At 40.4% G+C, this 24,260-nt stretch overlaps 1 protein-coding gene across 2 annotated transcripts in view; it reads left to right on the top strand.

The window, feature by feature from the left end:
- Nucleotides 1–24,260, top strand: part of magi2a (membrane associated guanylate kinase, WW and PDZ domain containing 2a) — a 174,445-nt gene that overhangs the window by 56,546 nt on the left and 93,639 nt on the right. For both annotated transcript variants that reach the window (XM_072455161.1, XM_072455160.1), the window contains exon 2: nt 1,999–2,115. In XM_072455161.1, the coding sequence (XP_072311262.1) occupies nt 1,999–2,115 (117 nt within the window). The remainder of the gene's footprint in view (nt 1–1,998; nt 2,116–24,260) is intronic.

Raw genomic sequence — 24,260 nt, 5'->3', positions numbered from 1 at the left:
TGTCTGTGTGTGTGTGTCTGTCTCTCTCTCTCTGTGTGTGTGTGTCTGTGTGTGTATGTCTGTGTGTGTGTGTCTGTCTCTCTCTGTGTGTGTGTGTGTGTGTGTGTGTGTGTGCGTGTGTGTGTAAGCGTGCGCCTGCTCACCTTTTCAACATGCGCATTTATTGGCTTCCTTTTCTCATGCAAATGAAAATTAGCTGGTCGTGCAGCCTCCATGTCTTTGAGAGAGACACAGATGGAGCAGGTTGCTTTAATTCCAGGTCCGCCTTATTACCACCATGCGATGCTATATAAATTAGTTCAGCTTGGATGGATCATCGTGAACTGTCTGGCTCGTACAACACTGGCAAAGAAACCCTCTCAATAATTGATGGTCTGACATGAGCAAAACTTCTCATATCTTTGAATGGGCACGCTGTATGTTGTATTGCAACACACTTTCAGCTGGTCTGCAGCATGTTTGTGTGTTGTTGATATGTAGTGCTCAGATCATGCGTAGATGTCATTGCCACAGAAGCTCTGTGGAAAGGGGGGGCTAATGATAACTGGCGCGGTGCCACAGAGCTGAAGTTGAAGGTTAGATCAATGTCTTACACATATTTATTGACTAAGAATGTGTTGCTGAAAAGTATTATTTCTATCCTCCATGACGTTTTGGAAAATTCCAGGTTACATTTTTGGGGCTGAAGAGCTTAATATGTCCAAAATCCCCTATGGGATTCATATCTCCTATTTTCATTACTGTCGCGCCATCACTTCTCCACTCGAGGATGCTGAGCTAGTGTAATTTACTTGTCCAGAGTGAGGTCCACACAAGCGTATAGGGGATGAGAGAGGGCACTCTTTGATTTATGTGCAGACATTTCAGTGCACGTGTTTGGCCACCGCTCCAATTAGCATCTCCTCCAATCCACGCTCTGACTTCACTGAATATGGAGAAAGGGAAAAGTGTGTTGTGTTTGTGGAATTTAACCCATTCACTTTGTCACTGGACTGCATTCAGCATCCTTGAGATTCAAAACGTGTTCACAGAATATGGTGAGTGAGGAAGTGATGGTGGTGGTTAGCTGGTGGTGCAGATTAGCAGCCTTGCTTCCATTTACCCCAGGGCAGCTGTGGCTACAGAAGTAGCTTACCACCACTGAGTATGGCATGAAAGCTCAAAATTATGTCTGGTAAAAGCAATTTTTGACAAACTAGATTTGTGGTTTAATAGGAATTTTGTGTTCAAAGTGCCCACAAATCTGTCCAGGAGCATTAATATTTGAGAGAAGAATCAGAATTCGATTTTTTTATTGACATTGTCTGTGCACAAATGAACAAATTAGGAATTTTCTTCCCAACACAAAACTATGAATAATAATAATTTAAAAAGGCTAGCAAAAAATAAGATACAAGATCAAATGTGATTGAGCTGAATATATCTACAATAGAATAGAACTATAATAGAATCTCATGCATGACAGAACATGTTTGGAGGAGTCTAAACTAGAGTTAAGCAGATGAGATATTATGTTGTACGTTAACTTATCCTAAACTTAGACCTTTTACCACATTATTCTACATTGTGAAAAGTGCTCTTGCTGAACATACTTATATCATATTTTTCATATAGAATACGTTTTAGTTTGGGCACACATTCCTATTATTCGATAGGGGAAGGTAATACTGGTTTTGGGATTGCCAAAGTTGAGGCAGTGCACTTGTGTAAAACAGCACACCATAGTCCATAGTATAGTTTGAAATCATACTCACATAATCACATAAAAATGAGTCTGTCTCACAATTTCTGCACATGGCCCACCTACACACGGATCACTCAGTTTGCAGAACTAAACAAAATACATTACTTCTATTTAAGTGAGGAATCAGCATTTCATGACTTTTGCATGTGATCACCTGTGATACAAGTACAGCAGTGGATTGGAGGTGGCTTTTGACAACACTTACTGCGACTAGTCTTTAATTGTGACTTCACTCCATGCTTACTTCTTTCTAGGAGGTGTTATTGACAAGGACCTGCGACACTACCTCAACCTGCGCTTCCAAAAGGGGTCAGTGGACCACGAGCTGCAGCAAATCATCCGAGACAACCTCTACCTCCGCACCATCCCCTGTAAGTGCCCAATCCATTCTTTAAAGCTCCACACTTCACTCTGCTCCTGTTGCATTAGTCATTACACTATTGGCTTTCATGTTCTTGTTTTGTCTAACTATAAGGGATTACCATTATCCAATCTCTTTACAAACATGAACGCTCACACGGACCTTTAGAATGTTTTTTTTTTGTTGTCTTTCTATTGAGACAGGGACCATGCACAAGAGACATTAACCTTCACAGGAGAAACCTTAGCCTTCTCTGTTCCACTTTTCCCACCCGGAGGTTATACTTCCAGGGCTCTGGTGCTGAGTGCGGGTGGGTCGGTTGTTTGTCCAGAGGAGAGGGGAATCCGCTGACCCTGAGACTCATAAAGACCTCACTGCCCCGTACTCAGATCTCCCGTCTTCATCTTTCTGTGGATTCTTGATCCTTGCCACCCCCTTTGTAATCGGATGAATTTACTCCCTAAACATTCTGCATCCGTTGCAATTTCGGGCAGGACTTGCGTTCCAAAGCCTACCTTAACCGATTTAAATGTTCCCAATGAAACGCCTGAGTGCAGCTTTTAATGGTGCAGGTGGTCCAGGTCTGCAGATTCACACTATTGGCGCCAATGAAGGAAGCTGTGCGTGAAGCCACCTCATGCTTTTGATTCACTTTTCCTTATTTATTTAAGGTACCCGTTAAACCAGGTACCCATTTGCGTTCAGTTTTAGCCACCGTGCCCCGCCCCTCGTGTTTATTTGTAAAAGGCTGAAATACCGTGGACTTTGTCATGCATGCACTGGCCAGAGCGGGAGACGAGGCGGGGACAGCAGCACCAACCATCACGTGTGCGCTGTCTGTAAAGTGCTGTAAAGACCTGCTTCTAGTGTTGTGTGGTCTCTGCTTGGTCTGATCTTCTGTTTGCCCTGGGTTATTCGTTCATGCTTATCCTACTTCTGACTCAACATCCATCCTCTACCTCCATAATCCATCTATATATATTCGTACATCTAGCTGTTATTTGCGTTCGCCTTTCAACTGGCTGGTATTTTAATTATTTTGTTTTTTACATAAGATGCCTTCTCTGTCCAAACGCTAAATGCTTAATGCTCTCTGACAATGACAATGTTGAGTCTCGTTGAGGGAATGTGAAAACGTGATTGTATGCTGTTAATACTTGCCTTAAACCAATCAATGTTGTCCCAAGTGTGTATGTGTGTGTGGTTTCACTGTACAAGATGAGCTCATATTCTAACATCACACTAGCCTTCCTCTGCCATTAGCTGCAGCTGCTGGATGTTGCTGGCTCTCCTCAGAATCCTTAATTCAAGTGCATTCTTCAAGGCCATGGATACGGCAGTGGTTTGAATGGAGCCTCTTCTCTCTGTGAAGAATGCACAGCAAAATGGGAGAACGCTATAAGTTTGTAACACGGCATCATTTTCTTGGATAACCTTGATAACTTGCTGCTGTCTGTAATCGAGACGGAGGAGAACAGGTGAGAACAAAAGACACAATGGGAGAAAGAAAAATGCAGAGGTAAATGGAATGTACCCCCCAAAAAAATGTGCCTCAGTGGCACAGAGGAACAGGCTCAGTCATGCTTTTTACATCTTAATACTTACAGTGAGGGTAGATCATGCAGCTATCTTCTCTACACATATATACCGTATTTTCCGGACTATAAGTCGCTTTTTCATAGTTTTGGCCAGGGTGCGACTTATACTCCAGAGCTACTTATATGTGATATTTTACGTTATTTTCACACTGGCAACCACAAGAGGGCGCTCTAGGCTCTAAGCGACGCAGGAGAAGAATCAACACTTCCTCTTCCTCTGGAGTTTGTGGAGTTGTTTAGAAGTGACACAGAGGAAGAAGAATTCAGTGGATTTAGTGATTTGGGGTAATACTGATGCTTTGGTAAACTTGTTAGCATGTTCTTTATGCTATAGTTATCTGAATAACTGTTAATATGTTACGTTAACATACCAGACACTTACCACAGTTCTGTCTGTGCGTCATGTAGCTGAAGGTGTTAGCGTTAGCATACGTCATGTAGCTGGAGGTGTTAGCGTTAGCATACGTCATGTAGCTGGAGGTGTTAGCGTTAGCATACGTACACCTATTCACCATGTTCTCTAATCTGTTATTATTTTAGTAGTAGTTTGTGGATCCTACTCCTCTGTCTGCTCCATTTTGTTATAATTAATGATGGGCTTTTGGGTTTTAAGATTGCTTGGTAACTAGAAGAGGCTTTTTAATTGTGATTTTTATTACCTTACTTTACTAAAAATGTAATAAGATAAATTTAACTAAAATTCACCTCAAAGCAACAAATACAAGCTGATTTTTTAATCTTGAGTTTTTATTAGAAATCATCTGTAGTTTTCCCTGGCAGAGAAGGAGGGTCTAAGGACACGGGATGCTGGGACATTGACACAAGTCCCTATGAACATTGTTTAATCTGTTTTTCACTGTCGCCCCTCGAGGCAACTGCTGTTGTGATTTTGGGCGTTACAAAAATAAATTGAATTGAATTTGTTTCTGTTGAACTGTGCTGTTGAACTACAAAATAAAGTGCTGTTGAACTACAAAATAAAGTTGCACGAGATTCTTGATAAATCTCTGTTGGAGACAAAATGATGGGGAAGGACAATGGCTGAAGTTGTTCATGACATTTGAGTTCAACCTTTGAGTACAAAAGGGAGAATTTAAAGAATGAGGCAGTAGAAGACGCACTGGCACTCATACCAATCAAGGCTGGTGGACAGGCCAGAGCAGTGCCAGCTCTTAGACAAATTGCTTGGTTGAAATCCAAGGTCAGAGCGTTAATAGCATTGACTCATGTGAAATCATGCCTATCATCTGGTAATCCACACAGATTTGATGGGAGATTCACTGAGCTGCGAGGATCCACGAAGCAAACCTGATCTAGAGGACCTATTGTCTTGGAGATTCGACTATAATGGAACTGCAAATAGTTTTGTATAATAGGCTTTTCAGTTAGATCTATATTTACACTTCACTCATGGTAATGTTTATATTGAATAGAAAAACACATATTGTCTATATAAAACGGACAAAATGGGAGAGAACACACTTTAACTAAGGCAGTAGCCATTGTGGTGCCAGTGCCACTTGGCTAAGGTTTCCAGGTCAGTGGGACAAATCGACTTGTAACACTTTCAGTAATATTCCTGATAAAGTTTTGCACTTTACAAGCAGACCAAGACCCCGGCCCCTTTGTAGAGTTAATAACAGGTTAACAGGGGCAGTCTCAGATTATTGCTCCTCCCAAGGCCAGGTCTTGGTCAGCTCAGAGCAGAATCAAGTCAAGCTTCTATCTATTTTCTGCTATGAATTATGGTGTGATTACTTCTTACTCCCCACACATATTAGAGGTTTTTCCCCTTTAGTATTTTAAAACAACATGAATTATTCAAAAACATATAGTGTATCCTGCATTCCACTGAGGGGTATTTACACTTTCCCCAGGCTCTGAGACACTCTTTATGCATCAGTGTTACCTGTGCTCCTCGGCTTGACTCTTTGGATCGGTCCCTTTTTCCCACCCACAAGTCCACATTTGCGACTGACACACTAAAGCACTTAGAGCCACTGTCTTGTATAATGGAGCTGAACATCAGGAGGTCACGCTTGGGTTCAGAGGTAAAGAGTTGCTCTCTTCCCTTTTCAAAGTTTTCTCTACATCACAGTCATTTTTTTGACAAATGCTAAAATTAGAGTTCGGGAACTATCTTTGTCCTGACTTTACTTCTACTCGATTATTGTTTTCCTCTTGTGTTGAATTCTTGCAATTGAATGGGCATTAACTGCAAAACATACATACTACTATACTAATACTAATACTAATACTAATACTAATACTAATACTAATACTAATATATATATATATATATATATATATATATATATATATATATATATATAATACTACTAATAATGATTACAAAATTATAATAATAGTCTTTTTACATGCTTGATCATTTCATCATAATTGGCTCAACACTGATGGACAGCATTTAGGTCACGGACACAAAAACACTATGCACTGGTCAAAACTGGGATTGACCCGTTGACCTTTGAGTGGGTGGGCAAACGGTCTGAGAACTGTGCCACAAGTACAAAGGCTATTTGATGTCGAAAGATTAGATGCTCCATTGATTTGATGGAACAATTGTGTGTTTTAGCCTGAAAATGCACAAACGGCGTATGTTTTGGTAGAATACATGCAGCGCTGACAGAAAGTAAATGTGGCATTTGATGCCCACAGGGGATGTGAGTTTGTGTTAATGGCTGGGGCAACTGTGCTCAATGCTGATGCTGTTTACTAATGAGATAGACACAACAAATGCAGCTCTTCCATCTGTCAATAGTTGAATAGGTGTTGGTGTGATTGTTGACAAGTTTTACCACTAAGTCAAGAAATATGGACCTAAGAAAAAACGCTATTGTCTCCATTTGTCTGTAAATGTCACTTTTTCACGGCTGTCAGTATTTTTAAAGCAGAAGCAGCTTAGGTTGTATCTCCAAGGCAAATACATTAAGATAAAATTTGAGGCCAGCATAATATGTTTTAAAGGGCCTGTACGATTGTTTTTGCATGTAATAAAGTCAAATCTGTTTTGCCTCAGTACAGATCTATTGTAAAAGCATCTATTCAGGTGACAATGAGACCACAGCGCTGCATCTAATTATAAAGCGTTTGATTCTCTAAAGCAGGAAGTGAGCCGTTATCATGCTAGGGCTGTACCAGAATATTGCATTTTTGCAAATGCGGGTTTAGTATGATCACAAAAACCACAAAAGGGCTCAAGTGACCGCCGTAACCGTATTTCACATTTAGTTTTGCACACATGTCCAGCGTAATTTAACTGTTTTCACTCTCTCTGCCTTTTAAGAAAACTTTCACCGTGTTCTGTAATCAGACTCGGCTCAAGTCTCGAGTTTTGCCTTGGCTCGTCAATGACTGAGCATTCTGCACAAACAGCACGATGATTTAACATAAGCCTACATTGACCCAAACAAATCACAGTTTATCATATTACCAATAAAGAGAAGGTGAAAGTCCAGAGTTGCCCTTATATTCACCCTAAAACATAAAGTCTGCGTGCTGTGCATAAATCCACGTCCTAGTCTGTTGTCCACGTTGTCAAAACGGACACGATCAACACTTGGCTGTAATCCTCCTTGGTCCAGGTAAACATGTAATCTGAATGTAAATGTGGCGTGATTAAAATCCAGTGACAAAATGCATCCAAACAGAGTCAGCGTTCAGTTCAGCCAAAACAAAAATACTATCCAATCTGTCATAATCCTCCTCCTCCACCTTTAAACATATAGTGCATAAGTACGTGCTGTGCATCGGTGCCGATACGGGGAAAACCAAAGTGAAACTCAACATGAAAATCAGTTTTGAGCTGACGCCATGATCTTTTCAAGATCTTTGCATAATATAGGCCATTAATGTGCACACGCATGCTGTCACTTAGGCCTGCTGTTATTTTTGTTGCTATAATTCATCTACAGCCTCAATTTGCATGCATTATTATGGACCACTCTGCATATACCGCAAACCGAGGGGCTGAGGCACGCAAAGTTACTGCAAGGGAAATTGTTTAACCGCCCTAGGAACAGTCCCTATTAACATTAAGAAAACACATTACTGTAGCAAATAGCAAATAATTACACATTGTATACATTTTTCTTTAATTTTGTGTGGCAAAACAAATCATAAGAGACATAATTATGGCAATATTTAAATGTTCTTACCAGCTATACGGCTGATGCGAGACCATTTAAGTGTAATTGGTAGTGGTCAGTCTACCGGTAATTTGATCAATATTCTCGAAATGATTTAAGAAATAGGAGACAATGGTTGGAATTTTACAAAAGATTCACCCCAAATCTTTTTTTACCCAACCAACTGCATCCAAATAGAAATAAACTGTGGTTTGTTATTTTGCTAGACCTGCTGAGCTGTTGCCTGAAGCTAAATCTGAATGAATGACCAGTTTGTCACTTGCTTCTGTTGTGTTTAATCACCTGATCACTGATGGATGAGTGTAATAATCAGGATAATAAAAGACTAACTGCTCCCTGACGTCCTCTGCTTCATTATTCAGTTTCACAGGAAGAAAATTCATAAGTGACGGAAGTTTTTGCCCGACAGAAAAGTGCACAAGGTCCTTTTCTCCATTTCTCTGCACTTACGGCTTATTGCAGTGCAAAGGTAGTGCCTTCTCTTCTTTTGTGTTGTTTCCCTCTCCTTCCTTATTTCACTCATTGAGTCGCTGAACGGGTGGGGTTTCCATGGCAACCTCATCCACTCCCCGTTTGCGTCAACAGCTCACAGAGACTCTAAAACTCATAGCACGCGTCCTTTGCTCTTTCCCCATACATTGCCTTTCATCTCGTTCAGTCTAGATGATCACGTTTGACTTGACTGAATGGATTTTTGTGGAGATGTAACTGGACAGAGCATTTGAATGAGAGTTCGAGTTTGAAATGGTCACGGGAAGAATTTGAGCGTGCAGTGCTGGCCCAAAATGAACAAAAATACACTAGAAGAACACATGTACGCAAATCCTCCTTAGATTATGTCCCTATGTTGATCAAATTGTGTGCATATGAAGTTAAAAGAACAGATTTATGTTTGAAAATCAAGTCAAGTTTTGTGTTGTGTCAGATTGTCTGCTTGGTTTTACTTTTGTTTCTTTCACTTCTTTCAATCATTTGGTGATGGTGTAGTTCATTTTCAAACCCAGTTGCTTAATAAGAGATTTTACAACACACTTTTTTGCTCTAGCTTTGCTTAATTAGAAAAGAAAGTGCATTCATGTAAGTCATAAAAACGTTTTGTTGATTTAAAATATAATATCTTGAATTCACGTTAATCTGCTTCCTGACTGGTTTGGTTTTGTGTAAGATTGTGCAGTTTGTTTGGGGTGAAAGGTCAGTTGGGCACACTGACGCTGAGCACTCAAAAGAGCGCCCAGTGAATGTAGGATTTTATTACGTGTGCCCTATCTATCCTCCATAATTGTAGATGTTTTTTTCAGGCTTTGAAAGTCAGAACTGTCTTTGAAAGTGATACTTTGTGATCTGCCTTATGATCTTTGACTTTCTCCCATTTTTTCACTTTGACAGGCAATATCCTTTGTGCTGTCTGCCACGCATGTCACTTCAAGAGACCTATTGATTATACGTGGGAATGTAGGGGTTTACTCTGGAGGCTGACTCAGGTGTTGAAATGTCACTGGGCAACTATGACACGTTGCTGAATGTTGGTCAGCAGATGCGTCCCAGTGAAATGGGACAGTTTGAGATTTGGTCCGTAATAAGCCTTCATGGCGGACTGACACTATCCTCCCCTTTCCAAATCCTGGTGCCTTCTTGTCCCCTGTCTCACTAATGGTGAAGGAGAGACACATCCATCAGGTGGCTCGCCCGCGGTCACTTCTCCGGTCTGCTGTTCTGAGATGTTCCTCTGTCTAATGATCTTATGTCTTTGGGGAATGCAACATACGCCGCACAGGAAGTCAGCTAGTTGATGAAAAACCTTGCTCTCTTTCTGCCACTTCAGACTTTAACCAGAAAGTTTGAAAGTACCAACATTTGCATATGCATTTTTTTCATTTGCAAACATTTTGGAACAGCCTGCCCACCAATATGCCACACGTGGGCTCATGTTAAGGACGAGGTAAAACGCTGACAGGATCAGCGTCGCATTAGAGCAGAGACACCGTGACAGCAAGTTGGATTGTTCCAGAAATACGTTTGTGAGATGACGGTGATAAAAGTGACAACATTTCAGTATCAGAATCAGAAAAGGTTTATTGCCATTGTCAATGCACAGAATTCACAAACATAGGAACTTGCTTTGGTGTTTCGGTGCAACATAAATCAATGAACAATGAACAATGATAAAACGACCTGTATAAAGTCAGAAAGGAAAACTAATTAAATCAACTGTTGTGGTTGAATTGGGTAAAATTCACACTGGCATGTCTCATTGCTTCCATACAGAGAATTTATGTTGGGACTCACTTTCTCAGAAGCTGACTGTGATTGTGGTCATTCTGAGACACAGTAAGAGCAGCAGAAACCGGGGCCTGAAGCCATATATTGAGCTGTGGGAAGTTGTGAAAAGAACATCTTGTTTGGGATTTACACTCTGCTTTCTTACACCTTGACTGTGAATGTTCACACACTTCATACTAGCTACCACACATGAGCATACCACAGGTACTTCTAATAGTGGACAGATTGCCATTGGAAAAAGTAAGCAAGAAGAGAAGAAGAGAACAGAAAATTCTTTCCTTCTTAATTAGCTTTTTCAGGAACACTAGTTTTTACAACTTTGTTCACTTTTCTTCTCATTCTTTCACATAAGTTATCAAACACTACAACTCTGAGTATACAGTCATTTATGATAATTATGATTTTATACCTGATAAAACCTCTTGAACTCATCCAGATTTGCGGCTGCACAACAGAAGGCACTTGTTGGTTTGTAAATCTAACACTGCAAATGACTGCATTATATTCTATGATGTCTAATATTAGACTTAGACATCTTTATGTTCCTCATGCATTGAACAAATTGTAATGTCTCTTAACTGACCTTTCATCTTGCACACATGTCCTGTTCCTGGTCAGATTGCTGCGGTGGAGTGAGAACAGAGGTGTGTTTGATTTGGTCCGCAGTGCAGCTCGGGGACACGCGCACACGCTATTAATATTCACATCAAGAGCCTTTGTGGCCAAAGGCTTCTGCTTTGACAAACTGAGCCGTCTACAAAAATATCTGTGGAATTATGAAAGAAACTGCTATTAATCTGTTAAAGTCATGACCAATTGCATCTTAACTCATGTTGCTGTGTTGGAGTCTTTCTAGTTTTGAGCTCATGCAGTGTGGTGGAACTGCAGTGACAGAAACGTGAGAGGGGGTCCCATGGGTCTGTCTCATTAGGGACAGTTTCTGTGTCAGTGTTCTCTATCCTGAGTAATGTAAGCCTCACTATACCGCATGTTAATTACTCAGCCTCGAAGAGTAATTGGTTTCCTATGAGTGAAAGCTGAAGAGAGGAACTGGTCCAAGTAGGAATGGGAATGAAAATCTTACAATTAGATTTTTTTTTAAATTGTTTTTAGTTGTTTGTTTTGGTTCTTTAAAAGGTCAATTTAAAACGGACAAAACAGCATTCAGTTTGAAAAAGCAAAAGGGTCGGGTGACCTTAGTCCAGTACAAAGTCTTACTTGCAAAGAGTGCAGTAATTATTAGACCTGTGAGTCGTAGTGGAGATTTGGAGTTAGTCAAACAAATTAACTCTGGAGCAACATTACAATTCATAGTTATTAACAGTAGAATTTGTAAGAAAAAATACATTAATTTCTTAGAGGATTTCTATTATTCCAACAAAAATATGCAAGGTGGATACAATCACAGTTCAATGTGTTGTTTCTCTAGATGACTTCAGGTAATAACGACACAAGCTTTAATTCCATTTATCAGCTCTTTAATAAAATAGTCCATCCACATCAGGGCGAGAGGATTGTGCCACCATCAGACTGTGGTTGTCTGGTGCAGAGAAACCATCATAATGTCACTTAGCTCGGATCAGTGCAAAACACCCTGACTCTGTAAGTGGTCCATTTAGAGGCCCACATTGTCCATGAGAAACACCAACTTAAACGAGTGATAGAAGAAGAAAAAGTATTACGCTTCAGAGACTTGTCTATTACAGTGCTCCAATTGTAATGATTTGTTTTGTTCCCTCTTTTATTAGATACCACTTCAAGACAAACACTTCACTTTGTAATTACTATCCAAATATAATTTTTATTTTTCAAAAGATCATCGATAAACACAGCATAGTATTTTGATTTTTAAAATTTAAATGTTTTTTTTTTTATTGAATAACATATAAAGACAAACACAGAAAAAGAGAAAAAATAAAATCATGGCCTAGAGAACCCTAAAAGAAACAAGTCCCATTTTGTCCAAAGTTTGTCAAATGTGTCCATTTTCATTTTGATTCCAAATGTTTTTTGTTTTTTTAACGTATGTCCAGTTAGTCCAGTCCTTGATCGTCAGTGCATTTTGTGTCATCCATTTTTTGTGATGGCCTTTTTTCCCGCTGCTCCAGAGAGATGCTGCTGGTTGTGTCCATGGCCGGAGTCCTGAGGCCCAAACACACAGTTCTGAAATCCATTGGGATGGTGATGTCATAAAATGTCTGTAAGGCTTTGTTAATCTCAACAACACAACAATCCCAAAACATATGGTAGTGATTCACCTCCTGCTGCCACAGCCTCTCCAACAGTCTGCACTTCCCAGTGAGTAATGGGCACTTTGACATAGGATTATAAAGAAACGAGTGTTTCCCTCCAAACATGTGATCCCGTGGTTTTCCACTGAGCTGTACATATACTTTCCCACTCTTCATCATCCAGAACAAAGTCATCCTCTCTTTCCCATTTACAGCATAGTAAGATCTAACTGAATATTTGCTTTTACTTTTGTAGCTAACATGTCGGATGGATGGATGTCTTTGTCAGGCTTGTAGCAATATACCGCAACCCCATATGTCATTAGGCCACATTTAATAAAATATATTGAAGGCGTTGGCGGTTGGAAATGTCTGTAAACATAAGGCTTGACTTCAGCAGGTGTCACACTGTTCAAGATCAAACCAGCTCAGAGTGTTGCATTTCATGAATCAGCTCATTGAACAGAAGGTTACACATCTCTCTGGTCTGCTTGGGTTGTTTGTGTGCACAAAGAAACAGCATTAAGCAAAAACAATGCTTTTCTGACTGTGCAAGCCGCTGTAGAACATGCCACAGAAGATTCCTCAACAACAGATATTATGCTTTATTTGTATTCTTATTGGCCTTTTAAACATACTTTTTACCTCTGTTTTGGCGTGTTTTAGAAATTTAAAATGCACAAGCACACAGTTGTAATTGATTAGATAAGAAATGCTCAAAACGAAATTTGGATTTACCAACAAACGTGAATAAAAGTAAATACAACTACAGGTATGTTTTTTTTATTTTTTTTTTATGAGGGAACAATAGTATAACATGGTGTAAAGCTCAAAAAGGAAAAAAAAGAAAAAAAAATTCAGCTGTGGGACAGTGGGGTGTAAAATGGGACTGGAAATGACGTGCACACACTGTGCAATCCACTGGACCACAAGCGGCACACAGCGATCTAATTTTGATACCAACACTGCCTGGGGAATCAAATAAACTACAAGGACAAATATCAAGTATAGGCACTTGATTTGATTGTTAAATAATGTCAAATGAGTTTGCACATATTCTATTGCTCCTTCCCTTATACATTTCAAAATCGGTGAGTATTATATTGCTGGCACATGTTGTGAGTATTAGCACTGCTGTCAAAATCTAGTCCTCTTTCTTTTACTTTCCAAGTTTGTAGAGAATGTTCTAAATGATAGTATGCAAAATAAAAGTTTTATACTTGTTTCCTCTTCTCATTTACCCACTTGAAGTTGTATTTAGAGTGTCTTTAATCTTCTGTAGACAAGACGCCATTGCTGTCTGTTACACCACTCCCCAGATTCCCCACCGATGTCCACCCGCTGCTCTTTACTTACTTCCTTCTGCAATTTTATTTTCTTAAACCATATCAGCAAAACGATCATGCGATGCTGATATGGTAGTTCACTATCATGAACTACAGCTCTCCAGAGGGCAACGCACCGTAAAGAAGCAGGCGGAAAACAGTGCCACACTTTTCAACCCGGAAATGAGTGTTTATTAAGTCATTTCAAATCAATATTGGGATTTAAGGTGACCCTCAGGTGTCAGAGTATAAATGCTGTTTATAGCAGACAAAAGCACAATGGGTCTTCTTTAAAAAATAAAACACAGTCGGTGCAGAAAACAAAGAATGGCTCTTGTGCCGATGCTTGAGTGAGAACATCAAGGGACAAGACAAATGCTAGCAAATTATCACCCAATTATGCTGATTATGGTGGCTACATCTCCTGGTTAATACAGTATTACCCGTACTTCTCACCTCTTTACAGTGATCCTAATTGAAAATAAATGTTGAGTAAAAGAAATAAACACGTTTTGATCCTTGAAGCTGAACACACTCTTATTACCTTACGCTGGAGCTTTGAAGAGGTGAGCTTAAATGATCACTCACGGCTGTTTTCCAAAAAGCAGGTTGACTTCACAAACCTTTTAAAAAGTGTTTGTGTTCTGGCAGGTATTAGACGCTGAGCTCATTTTGGGAGGGAGGATCAGCGACAAGGACAGAGGACAGGAAGCGCCCTGCTGTCCTCATATACCTCCCCTCGCCACCCTTTTCCCTACGGACTCTTTTCACTGCACCCTTTGTCTCCCCGCTGTTCACAAGATCTTGCCCCGCTGTGGTCAAAATGTAGACTTTTAATTAAGTTTCAACGACACGGCTATGAAAGTCTGGTTCCCCTCTGCAGACTAGTGATGCATTGACTGTTTCCTGCCAAAGCAGTTCTGCCAATACTCGCCACTCTGTCAACACCCAAAGCTGCTCGTGCTGTCTCCTTCACTATTTATGAGGCTGAAAATACAAAAACAATTGCACTTGTCCTCACAGTCCACAAGGGCCTCCTGCTAACTCTGACTTGAACTGCCCTCCAGCTCTTTCTCTTTTAGATTTACGGCTCGGCACACGGATAACTGGCAATTCTGTCACAATTCTGTCTGATTTCCAAAAACCCATCCACAATCACATTTTATAATCACGCTCGATATAACATAATGAAGCTAGAGTAACACTTGGTTTTGTCCTTTTATTTTTGGCATCTTGTACAAATTGATGCTATTGTAGACTTGCCCAACTAACAATTGTATAATGTAAATTGTTCGTATAGGCTGCTTTTGAAATGGAATAAATAGTTTAGGTTTATGCTTGGCGCGTCTGCAAAAATGAAGCCCCCTCAGACCAGCGTTTGCACAGACTAGATCTTCCGCGTCGGCGTCAGGGAAACATTTGCAACTATGTGGACGGTCCGTATGGAAACGAGTGGGATTTTCTAACGGCAAGCTCCGATTTCTACTGTCTGCAGCCACATGAACTGCTCAGACTATAGATACTGCCAACGTCTGTAAAACAAACAAGAAAATACCTTTTATAACAAAGGCAGAGGTATTATTAAATCAATATCAAATAAGACGGTCTGAAATGAGTCTACCTACAAACCTTCATTATTTTGACCTTTAATTGGTTAAAAATATGTTTTCAATGTACGCTCCAGTCGATAATATAATACAAATAATGAAAAATGTAGCCGCGAGCAGCAATGATTGGCCCTGGCCAGTACCACCACGCTGCCCGCTGCTAATCGCTGTTGACTGTATACCTAATGTTGGACACGTTCAGAGCAAATAAAGTATGTTTGCTTGAACCAAAAAGTACAAGAACTTTTCGTCGGTTCCGATACAAAACCATAGAGCAGTTAAATAATAATGTTGTCTTATGCATGTTTTAAAGCTTGTTAAGCGCCTGCAGCCGAATGAGTAAGAGCGTGGCGTGGCTTGGCTGCTGATGCGCTTTGTGTACAACGTAACAGTGTTTGGCTCCGAGCTACCTTCATTATTGATACTTACATGAGGGCTGGCTCACTCTCAGCAGGTAACTCAGGTGATAGCCTTGAAATAATTATTTTTACGTCCCTGTCAACATGACAGGTACCGATCATTTGGTACCTGTCATGGCTAATTCTGAATCGGTCACAAGGAAAGGAAAACAGAATAACATAATTGATGAAAAATGAACTTTTATTAACATGTCTCTTTATCATTTACAGGCTGAGAAATAGATTTTCAAGGTTAGGGGCCAGGGGGGCCCCCTACCTGAAAAAGTTAGGGGCCCCCCAGCAATTTCAGGGGCCCACAAGCGCGCGCGGCATCGCGGCGTCATAAGAACAAGATAAATGTGTTGTTTTAAACCTGGTTATTAGCATGTAAAACAATTTAAAGTACTTTTATCTGTTATTTGATATGAAGAGCACAAATACAGAATGACTATAAACCAGAGATCATGATCTTTAATAGTGTTTAATTTAATATAATAATGTTTCTTAGATACATAATAAATACAGTTTACAGCATTTGACACAAGGAGATCTTGTGGAATATATAAAATCACAGCCTACAAAATAAACTACTAACATATATACATTGCCCCGATGCTAACAACTCCAAAGGGGGCGGGGCCCTTGGATACTTCCACATTGACATTGTCCCTAATGTGCAAAATTACAGCTTTTGTTGCAAACAACTTTAAAAAGACTGAATTGCGAACTGAGGAGATTGACGCCCGCCAACCTCGATATCACTTGTGGCGCAAAATTAGACCGGGCGCAACCGAACGCAGCGGCCAATCAGATGCCCGCTTTCATCGACATTAGATCACGGACACCTCTCGGCCAATGAGAAGCGAGAAGACTGCGAAGTGGCATGTCTGTCAAAACAAAACTTAAGCGATGGAAATGCCCGCGCACATGCTCCGCTGCCTTCCTCCGCTGTATAACTACAGCAATAATCGTGGTCTGTAGTACAGCGCGCCCGAGTTTGTGCATAGGAATCGCTTTGGGCATGTTCACCGCGCTGTTTTTGCCTATTTAAAAATATATATTACGGCGAAAAATTTGCGTCGGTCATTGTGTCCGGAGCCTTGATTTTGGAGTCGGTCAAAACTGATTTTCCGTGTCCAGCCCGTTATTTCGAGGCTTGCAGACACTTCACAGGGCAAAGGCATGTTTCAGTGTGACTGCAGACAGATTAAGAAACAAGTCATTTTTAACAAGAATAGAAGGTCAACAAAACAAATGAGGAGCAAAGGATGCTTGAAGGAATAAACTTGGAATAAAATGGAAAGTAGCAAGTCACAATGTCAAATTTTAATGTTACAATCATTGTGAGAAGAAACAACAATTGTTGGCAGTATGACCAAACCGCAGTGAAAAGTTGAATGTATCACCATTCCTCACTAGCTGTATGAAATTAAACTTTCTACATGGACAAGTAATGATACTGGCAATTTAACAGCCTGGTAAAAATACTGAACACATAGTTTTAGTTTTTTGGTGCATAGATTGAACTTGCCTGCGATCCAGAATACACACTTTCAATTCTTTACAAAGAGTGAGTCTGGTCCCCAGTCCCTCATCACACTTCGAGTCAAACTCAAATCAGATGCATTTACATCCATGACACATGTGAAACAAACGAGTTATTTAGTCATACAGTAAATCATTTAGAACAAAGTCCAGCTTTTCTCGCCTCAAATTAACAATGTTTTGTGCTTCGCTCTTTCATCCTGCAGAAATGTTTTTCAGTCCCTGTGATATTTTTGCTGGGTGGACCATGCTTGTCCCTGATTGGCTAATCCATCTGTCAATCACACCAATCTGAACTTGTGGAGATACGGAGTGACCAGACTGATATCGATCCGTTTATGTAACATTACCTTGAATGCATTCTTCATACAGTTTGATGTAATAAAGTTATCATATACTAGGGATGAATAGTGATCCATAAGACAATATGAACGAGAGAAAAATACGGCTTTTACTGACATTTTTGTCATCAATCACAAATAATGTTAATACCGGTAATTGTTAAATCGTGTCGTTTCTTCACACAATCATTGTAATATTTAACATCAGGACATCCCTACTCATAATATTTAGTTCGTATGATAATATTATGAACTGTGCAAAGAATGTTGCTTGCAGCGGGATGATAAAAAGAAGGTCGGTGGAGGAGTTCATGGCGGCTTAAAGGACGAGGAGGCGATGGAGAACTTGAGAAATCTGATGATTTCGCTGCTGTAGAGTCAATGAGCTGCGAAGGTTTGAGTCCCACCAGAGGAACCATCACCACTGTTTAAGAACCATTGGTCTGAAATGTACAGTTGGAGACAGTTTTGCATTGGAGTTGGCGTGTATACTTATAGCGCTTGTAACTATCCCACTGAGATCCATTTTACCCACACTCATTTGGGCTTCAGGGGTGCGCGGCACACTCTTCCCCCCAAATCTCAAAGCCCCGCAGAGTGCACAAAATGGCTGCAGTTACCCACTTCGAGCACTGGGACTAAATTAAACGCATTATGTCTGGGCAGGAAGGAGTAAGGACTTGTGGGGAGATGTTGAAGCGCGTTTACTTACCTGCCCTGCAAATACACATGCAACCACTTCAATGTGTAGATGAAGCGCAAAGACAAAACAAGAGCGTTGCTTTTCCGCGGGTTGGATGCTGGAGGAAGACGTAGTGCAGTGGCTACTTTGATGAAGCACTCTTTGGTGCAGAAAACGGGTCCGCCGCACATTCCCTTTCACAAATGGAAACATAATGCTCGATGCCTCAGTGTCACGAGGAGGCAGAGCAAAAAGCCTGAGTGCAGATAAAGACGTTACAAAGCTGGAACACATTGTAGTCTCACACCAAAAAGACAGTATTTTGTTACCTTTTTTGTATTCTTGATGTCAAATGTCTTTTACAACATGAGGCAAAAAAAAATGCTTTCATAATTCCACCACTTATACATTTGCCTCATCTTCTTTGTTCCCATGCTTGTATAGGTGACATTAGTAAGTAAATAGGTCAGGGCCCCCACATGATGATGCTCTGCGTTTCTCTTGTGTTCAGGTTTGAATGGCTTGGCCTGGATTTGTTTCATGTACTGTACATTTCTCTGCACATAATTGAAATCTAAAGGGTAAATGAATCATGCTTACCTCTCACCTAATCTCTGCCTTTTTAATCCGATTTTCCGATGCCACAAAAGCACATCTGAATTTAGCAAGACGCGTACGACAATGAGATGCTCTGCATGTCCCTGAATGGCCTCGTAATCCTGTGTGGAATAATCTGACAGGCAAATCGGAGCGACTATTCCTTTGTCAGATGTATTTCCCCTCAACAAATCTACTTTCTTGCATTTGTCTTGTTCTGTCTGGCAGATGTTCTTATTGTTTGTACCGGCCCAACTCGACTAGCACATTTACACAGCTTCATGGCGGCTAGAAGGGCGTTTGGGCGTTCGGTCGGTCGTTCAGTCGTTCGGTTGTTTGGTCGTCGCTTGGTCGTTCGGTCGCTCGGTCGTTCAGTCGTCGCTCAGTCGTTCAGTCGCTCAGTCGTTCCGTCGTTCCGTCCACATCGTTTTAGTCAGCCAAAATGTTTATTACCTGTACTCGACTAATTATTTTATCTTGATTATAAAGATTTTTATTGGACAACTTCAGAAAGAGGAAATAATGAAGTGAGCTAGCTATAGATTTGGTTTTGAATCATGAGTTTAATTCTTCTGTTTTACATTTAAATACATTGTTTCCTAATAGTGTTTGTATAAATAGTAGTTAGTTTTTGTTGTGCCGTTACAATCTTGTGACTGCAGTTTGGGTGAGATCTATGGTCAGAGCATCGATACTGAAGCGTGAACACTTTTTTTGAGGGCTTTAGCGCTGTTCAGTGGTCATGTGGTCAGGCCGGATTAAACTTAGTTCAAAAGTAGTTTGGACTAAAAAATATACTATGCATGTTTGGAAGTTGCACGTGCAAAACATGATCATGCACTTTCAACACAACTATGTCACAAGTTCCAAAAACAATATCCAATCTGAATCAGTCAATCTTATTTTCTGACTTGTCACGCTGGCTTTATTTATTCCCAAACAACAATCAATCTTTTTTCTTTGACAGCACATTGGTCATTCTGCCATTTTGTTCTTATTCTAAATCACTATGCAAAGTCACACACGCAGACTTATGCGTTTGGCCGAGTGCGATCAGTGTGTCCTTATCTCACTGACACAGTTGCTTTTTGGGACCTTTGTGTAATTCTTCATTCATTCTTACCTTTTCTTTTGTTTTAACATCAAGACATCTGTTGCCGTCTGGAATGATAGACATCAGAGTATACTACAGGGGCCCGTAGGTTATCATATTCTCCTGTTATCCCCTGGCCGGCCCCGGTCGCCCTCCCAGCAGCTCTGGCGGCTGTCAGCTCTGTGTACAGGGAGCGTCCAAAGCTTTAGTCCAATCGGCTTTAATGTCACCATTGGCTCCGCTGACATTTGTGCTCAAAGGCTATTTTTCACTTGATACCCTCTGACTTGTTGACAAAACCGGGGGAGACGCGGCGTGTCGGGCGTGCGCACACGTCCCGCTAAAGGGTTCGGCGTTAGTATGCAGAGCCACCCGCTTCCTGACACGACGTCCCTTCATGCTTCTCCTAGAGGATTTCCGAATCGTCTTTCTTGCTTTCTCTCTGCCACCATTGCGCTCTCTCTCCCTCCCTCTCTCTCTCGCTTCCTCCCTCTCTTCCTCTCCTCGCACGGCCCGGTCCCAGACACCAGCAGCCTACGTTTCCTCCGCATCGCCATGGAGACAGACGTGATGTCAGCGCCGGTCTGCAGAGGTTTCTCAAGATTATAAACTCATTTGGGCATCGCAATCATAGTCACGGGGTAAAGATTATGAAAGCGTGTTGCTCGACCGCTGGAGGAGTCTTATGTTTTCAGCACAAACGCAGCGATCGATACTCTACTACAGACGGAGCGGGAGAATCTTATTTGGACATTCTTCCGCAGTCAGGGAGCTGGGCCGTGCTTATTTAGCAACTTACTGGAAAATAATGGTTTTCAAGACCAGGTGGTGGACATTTAACCATATCATCGGGGGGGGGGGGGGGGGGGGGGGGGGGATACACTGCAGACTGTAGTGTTTTCAAAGGGATCATAAGAAATCCCATGAAGCAGCTTTATGCTAGAGGACAAGGAAGGGCACACAGGAAACACACGACTACCATGAGAAACCTGGAAAACAGTTTTGCACTGATTTAAATTGTTAGTTTACACTGTTGTTCTGCCTTTTATTTAATCATAGTTAATGTTCTTACTATTATTGCTTATTGTTTCCTGTTGCACCATGTCACCAAAGCAAGTGTCTAGTGTTACTTTTATTGAATTTTATGACAGTTTTAATAGACATTTAGTGTGAATCCGAGTGAGCATGGGCTATGGGGGCTATGAAACGAGAACTATCAGTATTGCCTGTTTACCTTCAAATTCAAGTACCAGTATTCAAGTATTCAAGTATTAGGGCTACACCAAATAACTGACTAATCGTTACTAGTCGCCTATAAAAAAATAATCATAATCGCATTTTGATCATCGTTATCTGAACTGTACATACTCTAAAACGCATACCGGTATACGAAAACACCTTAGATTAGCTGACTAGTCCACAACTAAAATAAATGTTTGTGACAACCCTACTAGATATGTCAATAATTGTGTCTTATTGTCACTTTTTTGTGTTTGTATTTATATACAACATAATATTTCTGTGTAACAGGTTTTAAACAGCTTAATGAGAACAAAAGTCTCACCTACAAACAACACATTCTCCAGTATATTTTCAGCAGTGTTCGATATTTACAGCCACCATGTTTAAACCACGTTTGTACCTTCAGAAAGCGACATTATTGCTATGATTTGTTTTGACCTGTGCATCGCGCTTTTGTTGGTAAATTTAGATTTGAAAGCAGAGCTCAGTGTGAAATTGTCTAGCGTCTGCTCCATGTCAGACAGCTTTTAGATCAAAGCTGAATCCAACCTTTGCAGGGCTTGCATTTTTTGTGGCAGAGAAATGAATTTGATGGCAAATATCTCTTAATCTACAGTTACTAGTAAAAATATTAGAATATCAAACTTGTAATGTAGCCCCAAGAGATAAACTGTAGTCATAATCCTAATGTTAACAAGTGCAGATAACCTCTATAGACTTTCTGCTGTGATTACTGGTGTCAAATGGGATTGTAGAGCAAAGAAGGAGCTTAGATAAACTAACACGGATATGCATGGGCCGTCTGAGAGAAGAGGTGAGTGGGTTATCTACATATGTACAACCTCTGCTGAATGGAAACACTATTTATGGACTTCAGGGTGATGCTTTGACTTGTTCTCTTAGTGCAGGATACGACATGCATTAATTAGCAGACCTTCATTTTCCATTAGGATTCAGGAGAGACCCAGCGCCGTCGTGTTGTGTGTCCTGAAGGTGCAGGACACACAACACAATAATGCGCCTTCACTACTAAGAGTATGTTTCTGTTTCAAAAAAAAAAAGAAAATGTTGCAGACAGTGTACAGCGGTCTGATTTTGTCCTAAAGCTTCTGCGTCTGGGAGAAAAAGTGTGATATGTTGCTATGATACATTTGGAGTGTGAGTTTGTCGGCTGTGCGAGGACGAGCCACCATTCATTTTCTAGTCTAAAAAATCTGTCCCAAAGCTGTGCATGTGCCCGTAAAATGCACCTGAACATTTGCAATGTGCCAAAGGGTTTGTGAAAGCCAGGAACAAGTTGGAGATGCAGGTAACAGTTTAACTACACCCTAATTTCATGGTACACCAGCTTTAAATCTGTTAAAAATGTTGTTTTGGCATTGTTTGAGTTGGCAGTAAAGCTCCAAACCATCTTGCTACAAAATATTCCATCTACATGAAAGTGGCAATAGAGAGTGCTGAAGGAAACAACAGAAAAACAGGAAATATTCTGTATCACATAAAGCCCGATAAAGCACAACATGATCATTTTCCCGATTCAGACCCCATTTACCTTCTCAATCAAATGATCAAATGATGGCAGTTACATGATGCTTCAGTTGATTATTTGTGGGGCTTTTCGGGTGACACAAATCTCAGGGAGGTCATGTGTACTACTGTATTCCCAGTTATTTGCATTTTCTCTCTCTGAAATTGACCATTTCCATTCTGTTTTTTTTTTTACAATTTTGTCAGCAACTACCCCAAATGGGTTGCTCCTGGTTGTCAATGGCAACTTGAAAATGAACACGAGACACAGGGCCATTTGGAGTAAATCAATGTCTTACAAAAGGTGTTTCGCTCCGACGATGATGTTCTCCTTCATTCAGTTTGACATGTTCTGTTGCAGCTTTGCCAACATATTGAGCGCACACACTCGCTGTCATCTTTGCCTGTTAAAGATGCACGCGCAGTGAGGGAGAATTTAGGCCATTGCCATAGTGATAGTTCTGCAGACTGACTATAGGGTCTGGGAGGACTTCTTTTTTTCCTCAAGACAAATTATGCACCAGTTTTGCAACACTTTCCTATTGTATTGTTCAAGTCGACAGTGCTACAGAGGCAATGATCAGCTATCGAACCACATACACAGCAGTTTATTCAGAGGCGAGCGCTCGTCACACGCTCGTAAGTTGTTTGAAAAGGCATAAAACATGGCTCCTTTGCACATGAGTTGGCACACAAAGATGAATGCAGTCAGGGGGGAAAGTAAAGATTATTGCAGGAATGAAAATAACATGGCTCCATAATGATTCAGACTTCTGATCATACTTAAGGCTGTTTTTATGTTGAATTATGTAAACAACATTAATTATATATGGCTTAATACATCATCACACTTTTTTGTCTTAGAATTGTGGTTTCTCATTAGGGATTAGGGATGTCACAATGTCAAATATTAGTGTTACCTTTATTGTGAGAAAAAAAACATAATGATTGATTTAAAACACCTTATTTTTTATTCTAAAATAGTTATTATTTTTTAGTTCTTACGAATATATATTGTGACCTAAATAATCCCGATTATCGATGAACCGAATAATCTTGACATCCCTATTTCTAATTATGATTATTTTTTGTAGAAAGTCTTAAAGCTTTAAACCAGAGGCAACAGCTAAAAACAATACATTCAGTTTTGTCATTATTGGTGAAGATAGATCACTGTGAGTCAAATAAAGTTCACACAATACTGAAGAAGTCCATCGTCTCCATTTGACAAATTTTTCATTGTCGATGCAGTAAATAATGATGCTGTGTTCCTAAATCAATTTCTCCCTCCAAAACTCTGCACTATAGTTTTCTGGAGGAAGCCTGGCCTTTTAACACCAATAAGCCATTACCACAAAACTGAGTGTAACTGTTGCAGCAGCAGCTTGAGACTCCCATCGAGTGCTGCCAAAATATATTGCTTCCCGGGTCAACATCAAGCACAACAACTGAAAACAGTTATTTAGTTCAGTAAATGTTACACCAGAATGTTTCAGGATAATACAGGATACGGTCCTTTCTGC

Source organism: Eucyclogobius newberryi, unplaced genomic scaffold (genome assembly GCF_026437365.1).
Source record: "Eucyclogobius newberryi isolate DKJ021-1_F unplaced genomic scaffold, fEucNew1.0.hap1 SCAF_2, whole genome shotgun sequence".
Lineage (NCBI taxonomy): Eukaryota > Metazoa > Chordata > Actinopteri > Gobiiformes > Gobiidae > Eucyclogobius > Eucyclogobius newberryi.
The sequence above is the reverse complement of the archived record's forward strand: the minus strand, read 5'-3'. Positions and strand labels throughout refer to the sequence as shown.